Source organism: Pan troglodytes, chromosome 3 (genome assembly GCF_028858775.2).
Source record: "Pan troglodytes isolate AG18354 chromosome 3, NHGRI_mPanTro3-v2.0_pri, whole genome shotgun sequence".
Lineage (NCBI taxonomy): Eukaryota > Metazoa > Chordata > Mammalia > Primates > Hominidae > Pan > Pan troglodytes.
Genome location: NC_072401.2, coordinates 3,405,728 through 3,424,745, shown reverse-complemented (window position 1 = coordinate 3,424,745; position 19,018 = coordinate 3,405,728). Strand labels below are relative to the sequence as shown.

The following is a 19,018-nucleotide window of genomic DNA, read 5'->3' as shown; positions in this document are numbered from 1 at the left end:
TAATCCCAGCATTCTGGGAGGTCAAGGCAGGAGGATCACTTGGGGCCAGGAGTTCAAAAGTAGCCTGGGCAACAGAGGGAGACCCCCGTCTCTAGAAAAAAAGTGAAAATGAGCTGGGTGGTGTGTGGCTGTGGTCTCAGCTACCTTGGGGCCTCCCCCAGCAGTGAGGCTGACAGTGACACCAGGCAGGGAGCTAGAGCACCGCTGAGGTCTGTGAGGGGCCCAGTGAGTGGCCAAAGGACACTGGGGTGACGGGGGAGGGAAGAAGAACCAGGTAGGACAGGCACCATGAGCAAAAGCCACATGCTAACTGTACCTGCTGATTCTGTATCTGTTGTAATAAAAAACAAAAAAAAAACAAAAAACTGTGTTGCAGCCGGGCACAGTGGCTCACGCCTATAATCCCAGCACTGTGGGAGGCCAAGGTGGAGGACCACTTGAGGCCAGGAGTGCAAGACCAGCCTGGGCAACATAGTGAGACCCCCCCATCTCTATTTTTGAAAAAAGAAAGAGAAAAACCATGCTGTGCGGATCACTGTTCCTAGGGCCCTGCTCGTCCTGGCAATGCACTTACATCAGGACAGAAAGGGGGCTCCAGCATGTTTGCCTCCAGCCTCCTGAAGTTGATGTCCTTGAACACGGGGTGCTGCTTCACCCCAGCCGCTCCCTCGCCCCTGCAGCCCAGCCGCTTGCTTGGATTCTTGGTGAGTAACTGCAAGAGGCAGAAATGCAACCCACTTAAGCTTCTGGATAAAAATGAAAACTCAAAACTCCCCTGCATAATAATAACCAAAGGACTCGGGAGGGCAGAGCAGGTGCATCTAACAAATCATTTCTTTTTTTTTCTTTTTTTTTTTTTTTTGAGATGGAGTCTCGTTCTGTCACCCAGGCTGGAGTGCAGTGGTGCGATCTCGGCTCACTGCAAGCTCAGCCTCCTGGGCTCACGCCATTCTCCTGCCTCAGCCTCCCGAGTAGCTGGGACTATGGGCACCCGCCACCGTGCCCAGCTAATTTTTTGTATTTTTAGTGGAAATGGGGTTTCACCATGGTCTCAATCTCCTGACCTTGTGATCCGCCCGCCTCGGCCTCCCAAAGTGCTGGGATTACAGGCGTGAGCCACCGCGCCCAGCTGCATCTAACAAATAATTTCCAAGCATCAAGCAGACCTCAGGAACTCAGACTTTACTCATTAAATTATATGACGCTTCACAAAGGAGGGGGGCGAAGGTTTTGCCTTTGAGCTATCAATAAATAAGGGGTTGGCTATGTTATTCCTTAAGTTAAAAAAATTAATCATAAAAATGTGGTGATTTTTAAAGAGGAAACAGAAACTGTTGTCAATTTCAGAAATACCACTAAGGACCTCAGATGAGGCAACCACTTAGCAAACCTAGTTCTCAAAATATATTCTTAATATTTTGGTATTCTAGTATATTCTTAAAATTACCAGAAAGGATCTCTTTAGAAAGTATTCCTCACATACATATTTACCATCATCACAAAGGCAAATAAGCCTTCCTCCGCAATTCTCATCAATCAGAAAAAGCAGGGCTGTGCTCAAAAGCAACACATGAAAGACCTGGACCCCTGAAATGTGACCTAGACCTGGGCTTGGGAAACCACAGTCCAGCCACCACAGGCACCAGCTGCCTGGTTTTGGAAACAAGGCTTTATCGGCACCACCCTTTTGCACTATAGCGGCAGAGCTGAATCGCTGTAATAGACCTGCAAAGTCTAGACGCTGTTTACCATCTGGCCTTACAGAAAAGTATGCTGATCCCTGGCCAACTCAAAGTCCCAAAGACCAGAAAGCATTCTGGTCTGCGCTTCTATCTCCCACTGCTCTCAGCTCCTTGCTGGGCTGTGCCTGCTCCAGGGCTGTGTCTACAAAGCTCTTCGGCTTGCTGACTCCTGCTAAATTCTTCAGGTTTTAGCTTTCTGGCCCCCATACCTGCACTAGATTAGGCTCCCCAAATTTTTTTGCCACAGCCTGAGGGGATCCTCCACCTCTCCTCGATGACAAGTATTTCTTGCTGAGAATGAGTCATTTGGATGCGCCATTATTGCCAGGCTGTCCTGCTAGACTCAAAGCTTCCTGAAGCTAGGGCTGTGCGACTCTTGCCCACTGTGATACCCCAGCACCTAGCCAGAGCAGGCGCTCAGTAACAGTTGCTCAATGCGTTTATTCTTTGCATGCTTTGTTAATTTAAAACGGATGTGAAGACTGGGCGCAGTGGCTCATGCCCGTAATCCCAGCATTTTGGGAGGCCGAGGTGGGTGGATCACGAGGTCAGGAGATCAAGACCATCCTGGCCAACATGGTGAAACCCGGTCTCTACTAAAAATACAAAAATTAGCCAGATGTGGTGGCAGATGCCTGTAGTCCCAGCTACTCGGGAGCCTGAGGCAGGAGAATCCCTTGAACCCGGGAGGCAGATGCTGCAGTGAGCTGAGGTTGCACCACTGTACTCCAACCTGGGCCAGATCTGTTTCTTGAGACTCCGTCTCAAAGAAACAACAACAAATAAATAAATAAAACAGATCTGAAAATTAAGTGTAATGCAAATACCATTTCTGCATCTCAGGGACTCCACAGCCCCATGGTTGAGCTTGCTGCCAGCATACTCCACTCCCATCGAGGGCCAGGATGCTCTGAATGTGTGTATCCCCCACACATCTGTAAGCTGAAACTTAATCCCCAGTGCAATAGTATTGACAGGTGGGACCTTCTGGAGGTGATAAGGTCATGAAGGCTCTGCCCTCGTGAATGGGATTCCTGCCATTAGAAAAGGGGCCCCAGGGAGCTGGTTTGTCCTCTGCCCTGTGAGGGTGCAGTGAGAAGGCTCCATCTTTCTTTCTTTTCTTTTCTTTCTTTCTTTCTTTTAAAATACAGACGGCATCTCACTGTGTTACCCAGGCTGGTCTCTAGCTCCTTGGCTCAAGTGATCCTCCCACCTCAGCCTCCCAAAGTGCTAAGATTACAGGTATGAGCCACCAGCTCCAGCCAAGGCTCCATCTTTGAAGCAGAGAGCAGCCCTCACCAACACCAAATCTGCAGGCATCTTGATCTAGGACTTCCAGCCTCCTGACTGAGAAAATAAACTTCTGCTGTTGATAAATTACTCAGTCTAAGGGATTCTGTCATAGCAGCCCGAAGGGACTAAGACAGATGGCCTGACCAGGCAGCTCAGAGCAGAGGAGAGGGGCTTGGTCCAAAAGCTGGGCTCAGGTCCAGCTGCCAGCAGTTGCTGTGTGACGTCGTTAACCCATAGAACCCATTCTTTAAGAACGAACGGTTTCTCCTCTTAGTAATTATGGAGGATTATTTGCTACTAAACATTTTACATGTATTACTTCATTTTATCCTCTCAACAATCCTATAAAGTAAGAGCTACTCTCATCTACATTTCATAAATGAGAAGCTGAGCTGGGAGAGATGATCCTGTAATGGGAGCTGAGACTCACCTGGCCCTAACTTCAAAGCTAGAGCTTCTCACACACAGCCCTCACTCAGACACCTCCTTTCCCAGCACCTCCAACACCACAGATTTCATCTTGAAAACCCCTGAGCCTTTGTTTCTATCCACTTACGACACCCATTGCATCCTGCTTTATTTTTCTTCCCCTCCCCGAGCCTAGCAGAACAAGTATGCATTCTGCTTTTTCTTTTCTTTTTTCTTTTTTGAGACGGAGTCATGCTCTGTCGCCAGGCTGGAGTGCAGTGGCACAGCCTCCTGAGTACCTGGGATTACAGGCGCCCACCACCGCACCTGGCTAATTTTTTTTTTAGTAGAGATAGGGTTTCACCATCTTGGCCAGGCTGGTCTCAAACTCCTGACCTCATGATCCACCTGCCTTGGCCTCCCAAAGCGCTGGGATTATAGCATGAGCCACCGCACCCGGCCCATTCTGCTTTTTCGCTGCAGTCATTTCTGTGTTTGTTTTAGGCCTAACATTAAACTGTGAGCTCTTAGGGGCAGACTCCATTTCTGGTACATATTTATACGTTCTTGCAGCCCTGTCAGTGTCCTGTGGGAGGAAGACTCCATTATTTAACAGTCAGCTCTAAGCAGAGTGAGGTAGCCGGGAGAACTCCAGGCTGACCCCTGGCTCCAGGACGAGCCTGTAGCACCCATGGCTTCATATATGGAAACACATGAAAAGGACGTCAGAATAATTCCTCTCCAGCCACTGCCAGCCCATGTCAGCTACCCAGGCACAGCTGCTAGGAATGCCCACACCCAGGCAGGGGCCTATGCCTGGCTGCTTGCTCCTGTGGCCTTCTCTTCTCCAGTGACTTCATCTTCCATCCCCCCAGTGACCCCCAGCCACTCTCTCCCTGGTCACACCCCAGACTCTTGGCCAGCAAGCACTCTGTCAGCTCCACTCCAAGCAGCTTCCTCTCTGAGCGTCCCTCTCATCTTTCTAACTCTGGCCTGGAGGTGCATGGACTCCCAACTTGGACCATGCTTTGCTCATCCTGTTGAACCTGCCGTTCCCTGTGTCCATTTCCTCGTCCACTGGAGCCAGCGTCGAGCCCATGGTCTGTCCTCTAGTCACTCCCTGGCATGCAGCCCGGCTCCCGGGCCTCTCTCTAGCTGCTGGACAAACCAGAGCTGGGCGAGTGCAGCTCCCTGCTGGCTCTGAGCCTGCGCCGTCCAGGTGTGGCAGGAGCCCAGCACACAACCACGGCCACTCCCCTCCCTTCAGGTCCGCATGGGCTCTTGATGCTGTTGAGGAAACCCCTGCTTTCCAAGCCTCCAAGCCTCCCCTTTCCTCACACCTGCCTCCCACCTTTGCTCCCCACTAGGGGCTGACCATCCGAGAAAAAGAAGCTCCATAAGAGACCGTTCACAGCCCTGCTCACGTCTCCCCAGCTGTGCCGCACTGGCCACAGATTCTGCCTCCTCTCCGGTCACTGGAGGAACTGCCCACACACTCCCCGTGCGCTGGCTGCTGTCCTCCCCACTGCAAGGACTTGGCTCCAGCGAGTGCCCCCTTCCCTCCAGCCCATCTTGGAGTCAGCCTGAAGTCTTCTCCACCACCTGCCTTCAGGATCCATCCTGAATCTGACAGCGGTCATCTGCCATCACTTCTCACACCTGCTCTGCCATCACCGAGGTCTGCGTCACCTTTACTCTCACCTGAATCACTGCAAAGCCCCCAATGGCCTTCCTCCTCCCTGTCCATTCATTCTCTCCCAGTGGCCAGCAAGCCCAGTCTCATCACATCACCCTTCACACAGCCCTGCGATGGCTTCATGGCCATCAGAGGAAGCAACACTCAAGGCTTGACAATGATGACAATGACAGGTGACAGGTGGTTCGGCATGGCCTGGGCTTCCTGCTCTCTGTCCCGTCCCCCTCTAACCCCCTCCTGCTCTTGCCAGCAGCCTGCCACTGTGGCCTTGCTATTGCAGACAACCTCTGCCTGCTCTGCCCAGCAGGCCGACCCCCTCTCACCCCCCAGAGCCTGCCGCCCCTCCAGGCAGTTCCCTGTCCTCCAGAGTGCAGGTCCTCCCCACAGCCCACACGTCTACGCATTTGTTCTGTTTCCTGTCAGTTCTCGCTGGGAGGGCGGGGACTTCTGTTCTATTGGCTACTGTTTCCCCCAATGCCTAGGACGGTGCCTGGAACATACAAGATGCTCAATAAATCCTTGTTGAATGAAAATAAATGAAAAAAAAATGTGCTCAAAAAATACTGGTTTAAAGTAAGTAACAAAGAGAGTTTCCCTCACTGATTGAGTGTCTGGGCAGTGAGGGGTGGTAACACAGTCCAGTCCCAGAGGCAGATGGACCCTGACAGCCACTTGCTCATTCTGGGACCAGGGGCCAGGTCTCCACCGCTTGGGGCTCATCTCCTTGCTGTGACTCGCGGGTGCCACTGTCAGCCTCAGAGGCCCTTAGCACAGTTAAGGAATTGTCTGTCCAGCACCAGGCCCAGAGCCAGGCACACAGAAGGCCCTCAGGTCAGAGTGTCTCTGGGACTACAATCCCTGGCAGGTGGCTAAACCCTTACCCATCTCAAAATACATGAAATATTGGTTTTATGTCTAACTTCATATAAAATTGGTCAATGAAACAAGGCTTGGCTATTTTCTGAAAACTGAATTAATAACCTTGGTACCACTCTTCCCTTTCAGTAGCATCATTTGAGAAATCAAACCATGAATTTTACTGTGTTTTGCTCCAATCAAAACCCAATTAAGTCATTTCCAGATCATGTCTGGAAACTTTTCTCACTGGCTCTTTTTGTCTGATGAAATCCCAGTGGCAGGAGCATGGGGAAGGAGGCAGGTAGACGTGAGCTTCCTAAGCAAACGTGTCCTCCCTGCTGGGCCAGGAGACAGGTTGACATGAGCCTCCTGAGCACATGTGTCCTCCCTGCTGGGCCAGGAGGCAGGTGGACCTGAGCCTCCTGAACACGCGTGTCCTCCCTGCTGGGCCAAGAGACAGGTGGACCTGAGCCTCCTGAACACAAGTGTCCTCCCTGCTGGGCCAAGAGACAGGTGGACCCGAGCCTCCTGAACACGCGTGTCCTCCCTACCGGGCTGCAGGGGCAGGGGCAGGGCCTGGGAGGTGGGTGGCCAGGGCTTGCTGAAGATGACAGACCAATTTTTTTTGTTATAGCTGCCAGTGAAAACAAGTAGAATGAGTGAGAAGTGCCATTTCCCAGCCTCTACAGAGCCTGACTTACCATCCTGCAGATAGATTTGGCATCCTCTGAAAACTTCTCAGAATACTCCTCGGTATCATTCTTGATTCTTTGATCAACCTCCTCCCATTTGACTTTCTCTTTGTATTTTTTGAATGGAGAATGTCCCTGAATCATTTCATAGATCAGACAGCCAAGTCCCCACCAATCGGGACTAAACGTATACTTTTCATTATTGACAACTTCAGGTGCTACATAACAAATACAGGAAATGGAAATTAAGTTAAATTTTGATTTTAAATTTTCTTATAATTCCCAGTAACACAGTATACATTCAACGTGTGTGACAACATGGACGAACCTTAAAAACATTATGTTAAGGCTGGGAGCGGTGGCTCACACCTATAATCCCAGCATTTTGGGAGGCGAAGGCAGGCAGATCACCTGAGATCAGGAGTTTGAGACCAGCCTGGACAACATGGTGAAACCCTGTCTCTATTAAAAATACAAAAATTAGCCAGGCATGGCGGCAGGCGCCTGTAGTTCCAGATACTCAGGAAGCTGAGGCAGGAGAATCGCTTGTGCCTGGGAGGTGGACGTTGCAGTGAGCCAAGATTGTGCCACTGCATTCTAGCCTGGGCGACTGAGTGAGACTCCGTCTCAAAAAAAAAAAAAAAAGTTGTGAAATTAGATGGTGGTGATGGTTGCATGACTCTGTGAAAATACTAAAATCCGTTGTATGACACACTTCAAACTGGTGGACTTGATGATATATGAATTATATCCCAATAAAGCTAATATTTTTAAACATTTGTATGATTCATCCAAGATGAGCTGAATTGCCACAGAGTCACACTCACAAGGGAAATGGTGGTCTAGGGAAGGCTCCACCTCCTGAAGGGGCTCCCTCCAGACACACAGAGCCATGCCCAGAGCGCCCCAAGTGTCACGTCTTGCCATCTATCCCAGGGCAGTGAAAAACCCCACAAGACGCAAGAGCAGAAAGCCACAAGGCCTTGGGGTCTTCCTAGCAGGACTCTGCGAGGCTCTCAGAGGCCACCCCTGGGGGTTGGCTGGCACTGCCCCCGGATCTTTGGAATAACCAGAGTGGGGTGATTTCCTGAGGCTCCGAGAGGCCGTCGTGCACAGGGGAGGACACTGGTAGAGTGAGGAGACCTGCGGTGTCATCCCGATTCTGCCCTCACTTCGCTGAGTGACCTCAGGACTCACAACCTCTCAGGCCTCACCCCTCATCTGTAAGAAGCCGAGGGCAGCCTACAGGATCCCCAGCAGCCTCAACACTCTGACAGGCTAGAGATTCAAAACACCACTGTGCCATCTACTAGTGTGTCCAAACCGAGGCCCCGGTCCATTCAGGGTGGATTTCTCTGTGTTCTGAGGCACTCAGGCACCCGGATAGAAAGGACAAGGACGCCGAAAGCCTCTCACGAACCCATGTAGCCGACTGTTCCAACTCTTCCTCGAACCCTCTGTCCTTCTGGGATCTCTGTGGCCAAACCGAGGTCTGAAATCCGGATGTGTCCTGTGTGTTCAAATATGTTATTACACAGGTCACGGGGGAAGTAATGACACTGTAACAACAATTAAAATGGGAAAAAAGGCCCCTCAAAAACCATGGCTGGAAATAATAGCATTTCATACTCTGTAACAGTAAACATAAAATGGCATTTAACTTTTTCATGTTTAGTAAAATTCCATACAATGCATTTTCACTAGCAGCAGGAAAATTCAATTTTTGCCTGGCTATTGATCAGGAAGCCCTTTAATCATAGACAACCACTTGATAAGACAGAAACACTGGATTTATTATTTTATGTCATACAACTTCCAGGTACATCAATAAAAATATAATGAATATTATATCAACTACAGAACAGTAAATAAATACTTTCTGTCAGAGTACCAGTACTATACACAGGGACAGCTACACATGAATGATATGGAGTTATTCTCTTGAGAACAAATGGTAATAGAGTCAGGGAAATAATAAACAAAATTAAGGTAGTTAGGGAACTATATTATGTGTTAATGCCTTGAATATAGAAGGATTTAAATATTTGTTGAATTCCTATGGAACTAACAAATTAGGCCAGACACGGTAGTTCACACCTGTAATTCCAGCACTTTGGGAGGCCAAGGTCGGAGGATTACTTGAGTTCCACATTTTGAGACCAGCCTGGGAAAGATGACAAGACCCTGTCTCTATAAAAAAAGATTTTTAAAAAAATTAGCTGGGTGTGATGGCACATGGCTATGGTCCCAGCTACTCTGGAGGCTGAGGCAGGAGGATCGCTTAAGCCCAGAAGGTCGAGGCTGCGGTGAATCATGATCACACCACTGCAGGGCAAGAGTGAGAATCTGTCTCAAAAAAATTATAAAGAAAATAAGAAATTATCGAAAACATTCTGTTGAGTGTGTAGAAAGATTAGCCAGCCCTGGAAGTGGACACTATCTTCAACTTATTCACCACTTATCCTCAGCTTCTAATATCATACCCTGGCCTACAGTAGGTGCTCAATAAATATTTATTGGTGAAATGAATGAATAACCAATAAATGTTTGCTAAAAACTAAAAATATGCGACATGCCCTCCAAGGCACTGTAGTCATTTTAAAACAGTCTGCATGATGCTTTAGAGAGGAAAGCCGGCCTCTGACTCAGCTGCATGCACGTGATACACCACACCCTGCCTTTGCTGTGCGCCCACCCTGGGAGGCGGGAGAGCACAGGGGTGAGGAGCACAGACCCAGCCAGATGGCGTGGGTCTGAGTCCTGGCTCTGCCATTTACTATCATGTCTCAGTTTCCTCCCCTTGTACAGATGCATTCTTTCAATAATCCAGATTTCATTTTCTTTTCTTTTCTTTTGTAGAGACAGGGTTTGGTCATGTTGCCCGGGCTGGTCTTGAACTCCTGGGCTCAAGCGATCCTCCCACCCTGGCCTCCAAAGTGCTGGGATTACAGGCGTGAGCCACCGTGCCTGGCCAGCTTTCGTGTATTTTTCATTTAAGTAGAGTGCTAACATGTTGTGACTTATTTTTTTCGTATCATTGTCTTATTTTTCTTATAAAAATGGATTTTTAAACTGAGAAATGCAACTTAAAACTACACTGAAATACCAATTCCCAGCTAACAAACTGACAAAAACTCCAAAGTTCGAGAACTCGGTCTGCTGGCGAGGCTGTGGGAAAACAGGTGCTCTCATGCACTGCTGGTGGGAATGCAGACGGGAAACACCCTGGAGCGGAATCTGGCAATATCTGGCAAATTGCGTATGAATTCACCCACTTCTAGGACTCTATCAAGGATACATTCAACGAAATAGGAAATTACATGTGCCCAAGGCTCTCCATCGCGGCACCAACGGAAACAGCACCGGTGGAGATGACACGCTTACCAGCGAGGGCCGCGGAAACAGGTCAGGTTCGCCTGCAGGAGGCACAGCAGACGGACGGAAGCCATCCATGAGTGTTGCAGAGCCATCTCCACCGTATATTCAGTGAAATAGCCACGTGGAGGACAATACATGTGGTCTACTACTTTATTTAAGAAATGAGTGGGGAACAAATATATCTATACATATATAGTATGTAAATGAAGGAATGAAATATGAGTTAAAATAATTACTTGGGGATGGTCAGGGATGGAATCTAGACATCTTACAATACACTCTATTTTGCGGTGTTATCTTTGGAACCACATAAATGTTTTACATAATTATAACATTAAAAAATTAGATTGCTGGCCAGGCGTGGTGGCTCAAGCCTGTAATCCCAGCACTTTGGGAGGCTGAGGCGGGCGGATCACAAGGTCAGGAGATCAAGACCATCCTGGCTAACACGGTGAAACCCCATCTCTACTAAAAAAAATATTAAAAATTAGCCGGGCGTGGTGGCGGGCGCCTGTAGTCCCAGCTGCTTGGTAGGCTGAGGCAGGAGAATGGCATGAACCTGGGAGGCGGAGCTTACAGTGAGCTGAGATCGCGCCACTGCACACCAGCCTGGGCGACAGAGCAAGACTCCGTCTCAAAAAAAAAAAAAAAAAAAAATTAGATTGCTAAAAATTGAAAGCAAAATTAAGAAAATGAACCTAATGGTGTATCCAGCTGGTGGTTTAACCACACAGAAGGGAATGATACTGAGTGACTTTTTTTTTTTTTTTTTTGAGATAGAGTCTCACTCTGTCACCTAGGCTGGAGTGCAATGGCTTGATTTCAGCTCACTGCAACCTCCGCCTCCCAGGTTCAAGCGATTCTCCTGCCTCAGCCCCTCGAGTAGCTGGGACTACAGGCATGCACTACCATGCCCAGCTAATTTTTGTATTTTTAGTAGAGACAGGGTTTTGCCATGTTGGCCAGGCTGGTCTTGAACTCCTGACTTCAGGTGATCCACCTGCCTTGGCCTCCCAAAATATTGGGATTACAGGCAAGAGCCACTGTGCCCGGCCTCTGAGTGACTTTAAATTAATTTGAGTGAACAACCCTAGAACCAAAGAACTTTTACTAATGACTAAAAGAACTGCAAAGAAATCTTTTACTGGTTTTGTTGTTGTTGTTGTTTGTTTGTTTTTTGAGACAGAGTCTCACTCTGTCGCCCAGGCTGGAGTGTAGTGGTGCGATCTCGGCTCACTGCAACCTCTGCCGCCCGGGTTCAAGCGATTCTCCTGCCTCGGCCTCCTGAGTAGCTGGGATTAGAGGTGCACTGCCATGCCCAGCTAATTTTTGTATTTTTAGTAGAGACAGGGTTTCACCACGTTGGCCAGGCTGGTCTCGAACTCTTGACCTCAAGTGATCCACCTGCCTCAGCCTCCCAAAGTGCTAGGATTATAGGTACAAGCCCCACGCCTGGCCTACAATTTTTTAAAATTAGCCAGATATGGTGGCTCATGCCTGTATTCCCAGCTACTCAGGAGGCTGAGGCAAGGCGGATCGCTAGAGGTCAAAACTGCAGTGAGGCATGATTGCACCATAACAATTAAAATATCCTTAATCGCTGCTGGATGTGGTGGTGCATGCCTGAAACTCCAGCTACGTGGGAGGCTGAGGCAGGAGGGTCGCTTAGGCCCAGGAGTTTCAGGTTGTAATTGTGCCACAATCGCACCTGTGAGTAGCTACCGCACCCAGCCTGGGTAGCATAGAGAGACCCTGACCTTAAAAAGAACTTTAAAAAAAGGAAAACTGTGGTCATCGGCATCAGAGGACTGTGGTCCCCAAGAGAAGAGACAGGGAACTGGCCCAGCAACCATCCTGGCATCCCACCCAGGAGTGCCTTTCAGATGGTGGCGCAGGAGGGGAACCTGGGCAGAGCAGGGGTCTTGCTAAGTTAGCCAGGCAGGAGTTAGCACTGGGGAAAGACAGCTCAGCTCAAACGTGTGGGGTAAAGTTCTAAAGAAGAGAGAACTACACAGAAAAATCTCCTAAAAACACAGAAAAAGGTTATCAGTGTGCTCCCCTGCCTTGTTTTCACTTCTAACCATTTCTCATGATTCTCCCTTTATGTTTCTTTATGTTTATGAGCAAGCACACTACACACAATTCCCTGCTTTGTTTACACAAAAGGGAGCACACTACACACACACTCTGCACCGTACCCTGTTCCGATCAACCACATAGCTTGGAGATTGCTCCACTTTGCATACAGAGCACGTTCTACCTACCCTTGTTAAGCCATTTAACAACTTAGTAAGTGAGCAGCTTCGCTTAGTGCCCTCCCCACCCAAAGCCACCTCTGGTGAGCAGCACAGCACCAGGAATGAACCACAGGCTAAGTCAGGAGCTATGGACACAACCTTGGACAAGTCTGATTCCTAAATCTTGGTATCGCTTTCCATTAAATGAGAATTCCAGTACCCTCCTTCCTCACAGGGCAGGGTGTCATACATGAATTAGATAAGCATGAAAGCATCTGGCAGAGGTGTAAAAGGAGACTAGCATTCCAAGTCCCCCACGACTGCCCTCAGTCTCCGCCTTAGACACCTGTCCTCTTCTCGGCAGGAGCCACTGACCTTGCCATGTGTGCTCTACTAGACTGTAAGACCCTTCTTTGCCAAGAAAACTCACTTGAAAGAAGCTCTCTCCCAGCACTGCTTGCGAGCTATGTGTGAGCACAAGCACTCTCTCCAGCAGTTCAACCATCCTTGCATTCTGGGTATGACTCTCCCTTACAGGAACCAAGGTGGAGTGAGCACCCGTGCTGCTGACAAGGAGCCTGCTGAAAAGGGCCACTCCCTGTCCACTATTACAAGGTCTCCAAGCAGCCATCTGCACCCTGCTCTGTGACAAATGCTATGTAACAAGAGGACAGCACCAGGGGAAGCATGACAAAGTTTAAAGAGGAATGGAAATAAAAAAGGAATAAAGCAAGAGGTGGGTCAACAGCAAGAAACAAGAGGGAGAAAACGTTCTGACTTTGTGTTTACTTTAATGCGCTTCTAGGTGGGGCACAGTGGCTTATGCCTGTAACCCTAGTGCTTTGGGAGGGAAGGCAGGAGGACTGCTTGAGGGCAATAGTTTGAGAACAGCCTGGGCAACATAGCATGACCCCTATCTCTACAAAAAAATTTTAAAAATTAGCCAAGCATGGTGGCGCACAGCTGTAGTCCCAACTATGCAGAAAGCTGAGATGGGAGGATCATTTGAGCCCAGTAGTTCAAGGCTGCAGTGAGCTATGATTACACCACTGCACTCCAGCCTGGGTGACATAGCAAGACCCTGTCTTAAAAAAAAAGGCTTCTAAAACTCAATCATTAATTGAAAATTATGACCATCTCTGCTTCTTGCCTAAACACAGGGGAATGACCAAATTGTCAGTATTTCATCTTTTTAAAATGAACACATACCACAGAGTTTTTCTTTTTGTTATTGTTTCCATTCTCTACTAATTATTAAGTCCACTTTCTGCATCCAACTTTCTGTATCCAAGTCCCTCTAACAAAGTCTACCCGTTAGATGTGAAAGGCTTGCCCACTTACCACGATCATCAAGGAGAATATTCTCAGGCTTCAAGTCTCTACGAGGAAAGAAACAACAACAAAAGGCTCAATTATTCAGAAGTTGGCACCGTGATTCCTGAGTACCCAGTAGGAACAACCAGCGTGAGCAAGGGCTAGCACGGCAAAACACAAAACTGCCCTTCATGAGCCACGGCAAACAGGCGGGACAAGAATGTTACAAAATTCATCTCAGCAAACAACTCACATGTGACGACAGTGTAAAATGAACTGCTTTGCATAGTTATACAGATTTGAAGACATTTCAGTGATTAAATATGCAGCCCAGTAGGAAGGAAAGCAAACAGTCCTTAATGAACGTGGCTCAATTTCTCTTACCATTAACATATTTTTAAGTGTTTCAAAAACTGAAAATTCCCCATATTAGAATGCCTCAAGCTGGGTGCAGTGGTGTGTACCTGTAGTCCCAGCTACTCAGGGGGCTGAGGTGGGAATGTCACTGGGGCCATCGGTCATTCATTTAACAAATGCTTAGTGATACCTACTGATGGTGAGTCCTGTGGACACAGCGGTGGATGGGGCAGACATGGTGCAGCCCCCACTGAGTGCAGGCGGGTGAGGCAAGTGGGTACCGGAGGTTAGAGGATGAGCCAAAGCTCACATGAGAAAATCCAGCTCATCTTGAGACTGAAACCAAACACAGCGGCTCAGCCGTAGTCACCTGTGAAGTGTGATTTACTCCAGGAGTAACAAAAGAATCAAATCTCCTATGGGTGTGTTCCATGGTCCAATACCACCAGACTCTCACCTCTAAGCAATGGCAACAAGGCTTCCTCAACTCAGGCGACCACCTCTGTGTCTAGAGGACTCACAGCCAGGGCAGCAATCCACCCCTTGCTCAATGCTCAAGGTGCAGAGGTGTCCGCCCCACTGCCAAGCCTGGTCTCTGGTCCTTGAGAGATATTTATCCCATATTGGCTGTGGGATATATAAGATAAGGAGAAGCCAAAGGTCCATCAGAATAGGGAGAAATGAGATCAAGGACTCCCAAGAAGCTCATCGTCTGACGTGACCATCTGAGCAGACAACATGGGGAGCACTTGGAGGATGTGGGGGGAGGGGGGCACATCCTCATGCTCACACCCTCGTGCTGTGTGGGCCAACTCTGGGCGGATGAGCAAGAGTCTCTCAGAATGACAGGAAGAGGGGCTGGGTGGAGAGTGGCACCCACACAGGAACACCTTGTGCAAAGGTGCAATGAGGTGAGGACACCTGAGCAGCTGAAACTCTCGCATGATGAGGGCAGGGGGTGTGGGAGCAGCAGGACCCAAGGCTGGAGGGCTCTGCGGGGAGCTGTATCACAAAGGCCACGAGGGCCAGGCTTACAAGGTGACAAGGGAGACACCATCAGGTCCCACAGCAGGCCCCTTTCCCTTGGATATCAAAATCCAAGGGTCCTCAAGTCCCTGATATAAAATGGTGCAGAATTTCCATATAACCTACACACATCCTCCCAATTACTTTAAATCACCTCTAGATTACACATACTACCGGACACAATGTAAATGATAAGTAAATCGTTATTATACTATATTGTTTAGGGAATAGTGACAAGAACAAAATCTACATGTTCAATACAGACGCAACCATCCTTTTTTTTCTGAATATTTTCTCTTTTTTTCCCCCTTTCATCCTGTTGAGCAGGATTTTCTGAATATTTTCAATTCACAGCTGTTTGAATCCACAACATGGAACCCATGGATATGGGGGACCGACTATAACTGGCAGATGAACCCACAGAAGGGAGGAAATGAAATTACCCAGGGAGAGTGACTGAGAAGAGACTCAGAGCCCAGGAACTCCAGCATTTAAGGGACAGGAGGGGGAATTGTTTTTTCCTAAAACGAAATACATTGATTACACTAAACTATGAAGTTTAATTTAATTTTCTTTACTAAATTCTAAGATGCAAAATAGAAACTACTATTTCAAGACATTAAATTGTTATGTTATATGGCAGGACATAATAGATCCTTATCAGAACTATCAACATACCTAAGAACCTTGGAAACGGGCTCTTCTTATGCTTACATGAGTAGCACTACCTTTATTTGATCAACTTAACCAGTAAAAAACAAACTTCTGCTTCAAAAAGACAATTTATTAGAGATTTAGGCTGGGCATGGTGGCTCACACCTGTAATCCCAGCACTTTTGGAGGCTGAGGCCCGTGGATCACCTGAGGTCAGGAGATCGAGACCAGCCTGGCCAACATGGTGAGACCCCCATCTCTAGTAAAAATACAAAAAATTAGCTGGGCATGGTGGCAGGTGCCTGTAGTCCCAGCTACTTGGGAGTCTGAGGCAGGAGAATCGCTCGAACTGCAGTGAGCCGAGATTGTGCCATTGCACTCCAGCCTAGGTGACAGAGTGAGACTCCATCTCAAAAAACAAAACAAAAAAACACCCAGGGCCCTCTGACTGGCCATATTTCCAATAGTGTAAGTGACCACCCCTAAGAATCACCATCGAGGGCCTCCCAGCTACTCTCCTGCCCAGCCTGGAAGCAGCCAGTGTGAACCAGGGAAGCCTAGGGCTGGCAGAAACCGGCTCCAAGACTTGCAGGCTCCATTAGGTAGCACCGTTCTTACCTGTATACAATTCTTTCCCTCTGTAAATCTTCCAAGCCGCAACACAGCTCTGCAGCATAGAAAACGGCTCTCTGCTCATCAAAGCCGGGATTGCCCAGGTTGTAAATGTGAAACTTCAAATCCCCTCCATTCATAATGGTGAGCACCAAGCACAAGGCATCTTTGGTTTCATAAGCGTAGGCTAAACTAACCTAAAGACAGCAACATCATAAAACAGAACACGAACTTCCTCTTTCATTGGTGATTTCCTCTATTTGCTAACAATATGCAAATAATCCGTGTTAGGTTTACAATCAGAACATGTGAATACTATATGTTTCAGAGAAATGTACAGGACATATCACGTGCCTCTTGGACCTTGGCATGCTGAAGATTTTACCGCAGCTGTGTAGCCAAAAGAGAGAACTTTCTACAGCTAAGCGAAGAAGTGGCGAAACTTCACCAAGATACTTGGGATCATGACTCCTCTGTGTTGTGCTCTCATCACTTGAGCCCTGACATTCTGTACTTCCCGGGCAACCACATTCAGCACATAAGCTATGCCCCGCCAGCAGTGCAAGAGAGGTCTTACTGTGCCACATCCTTCCAACATTTTGTGCTGTCAATCTTTTTAGTTTGAATCATGCTGGTGGAGTAGTCTCTTACTGCGGTCTTAATTTGCATTTCTCCATATATGCAAAGATAGGGGACCCTTTCATATAATTAATAGCCATTTGGATCCTCTTTTGTGAAATGCCTAGTCTATTTTCCCCCCATTTTTCTATTGGTTTGTATGTCAGTTCACACACACACACACACACACACACACACCCTGCTGGGATTCTGATTGGGGCTGCATTCAATTCATTTAATCTATAGATCAATTAGGGGAAACCAGCATCTTTACAGCATCGGGTCTTCCAATCTGGGAACATGGTCTCCCCCCATTTATTTAGACCTTCTTTCTTTATTTTTTTGAGACACAGTCTTGCTCTGTCGCCCAGGCTGGAGTGCAGTGGCGCCATCTCGGCTCACTGCAACCTCTGTCTCCCAGGTTTCAAGCGATTCTCCTGCCTCAGCCTCCCGAGTAGCTGGGATTATAGGCACCTGTCACCACGCCCGGCTAATTTTTGTATTTATAGTAGAGACGAGGTTTCACCATGTTGGCCAGGCTGATCTCAAACTCCTGACCTCAAGTGATCCACCTGCCTCGGCCTCCCAAAGTGCTGGGATCACGGGCGTGAACCACAGTGCCCAGCTCCTTCTTTAATTTCTTATAATAACATTTTACCGTTCTCAGTGTAGAAGTCTTGCACATTTTTGTCAGTTCTTTGCCTAGAGTTATTTTTTAAGAGACAGGGTCTTGCTATGTTGCCCAGGCTGGACTCAAACTCCTGGGCTCAAGTGATCTTCCCATCTCAGTCACCCAAGAAGCTGGGACTACAGGTGCACACCACCTCACCGGGTCTTTTCTTAGATTTTTATGTTTCTTGATGCCATTGTAAATGGTATCAGTAACATTTCCATTTTCTAATTGTTAGTGGCTGATTCACATTTAATCACTTGGTTAAATCCTTAATAGGTTATCTAAAAATCTGGGAATGTGTCCACATACAATGATGTTGTTTGAAAATAATGAGTTGTGGCCGGGCACAGTGGTTCATACCTATAATCCCAGCAGTTTGGGAGGCCTAGGTGGGAGGATCACTTGATCCCTGGAGTTCCAGACCAGCATGGGCAATATAGTGAGACCCCCATCTCTATCTAAAAAAAAAAAAAGAAAAAGAAAAAGAAAATGATGAGGGTTTTTTTTTAACCTTTTTCCTTCTTTTCTCTAACCTTAATCCCTTTCACTTTTTCCTTTACCTTACTGCACTGGCCAGAATTTCCAATATCATGTTGAATTGAAATGGTCAGCAGGTATCTAGCCTCATTCCAGATCTCACGAGGAAAAGCTTTTAATATTTTCATATTAAGCATGATTGTGCTAGAGATTTTCTGAAGGAAGTTCCTTTCTGTACCTGGTTTGCTTCGAGTTTTTAAGCATGACTGCGCATTAGCTTCTATCAAAAGCTCTTCCTGCAGCTGTTGAGATGACCATATGGTTCTTCCCTTTATTCTGGTAATGTGATAAATTACATTATTTGATTTTCATTCCTGGAATAAATCCAACTTGGTCATGATGTATTAAAACAGTAACAGAGGTGCTGAGAATGGAGGAGAGGAGGCCCCAGCCGGCATGCAACAGACCACAGAATTAAACCACAAGGAATTCTCACTGGCCCTTGAATTAGTAAGGATCCCTTACTTTCTCTCCTCTTGTGAATATTCATTCAACATCTGCTTAATATATATTAAAATTATATTGAGAATCTTTTATCACGCCAGCCTTGTTGTGGGCAGCTGGGATGCAGTGGTGAGCATGGCCCTGAGGAGCTCTGTCCTAATATCGTGGTGGAGGAGGCCTGGGCAGTTACAGATGACAGATGAACCAATGCAAAGAAACCATCCAACAGAGTGATGGGCGACTCGCAGACTGCCTATGGGGAGGGAGACCAAGGGCAAGAGGGAAAGGCAGTGATGCTTCAGGCAGAGTGCAGTCAGACCCCAGGCCTGATGTGGCAGAGGCTGCAGGAGCCAGGTCCCTCAGTGCCTGAAAGGCCAGAGCTGAGTCTAATTTTATTCTCAGAGTGACAGGTGGCCACTGGAGTTTTTAATCAGGGAAGTGGATGACTAATTTAACTTGTCCACAGACTGCCTTGCACT

The 19,018-nt window shown here is 47.7% G+C and overlaps 1 protein-coding gene across 19 annotated transcripts in view; it reads right to left on the bottom strand.

Moving 5' to 3' along the window:
* Positions 1 to 19,018, bottom strand: part of GRK4 (G protein-coupled receptor kinase 4) — a 74,998-nt gene that overhangs the window by 4,652 nt on the left and 51,328 nt on the right. For 10 of the 19 annotated variants that reach the window (XM_063808603.1, XM_063808605.1, XM_063808602.1 and 7 more), the window contains 5 exons: positions 16,274 to 16,464; positions 13,646 to 13,683; positions 8,110 to 8,199; positions 6,699 to 6,907; positions 575 to 712 (listed from right to left, as the gene is read on the bottom strand). In XM_063808603.1, the coding sequence (XP_063664673.1) occupies positions 575 to 712; positions 6,699 to 6,907; positions 8,110 to 8,199; positions 13,646 to 13,683; positions 16,274 to 16,464 (666 nt within the window). Of the gene's footprint in view, positions 1 to 574; positions 713 to 6,698; positions 6,908 to 8,109; positions 8,200 to 8,786; positions 8,880 to 13,645; positions 13,684 to 16,273; positions 16,465 to 19,018 lie in introns of all 19 variants that reach the window. The other 9 variants (XM_054682702.2, XM_054682705.2, XM_054682704.2 and 6 more) reach the window with 4 other exon arrangements.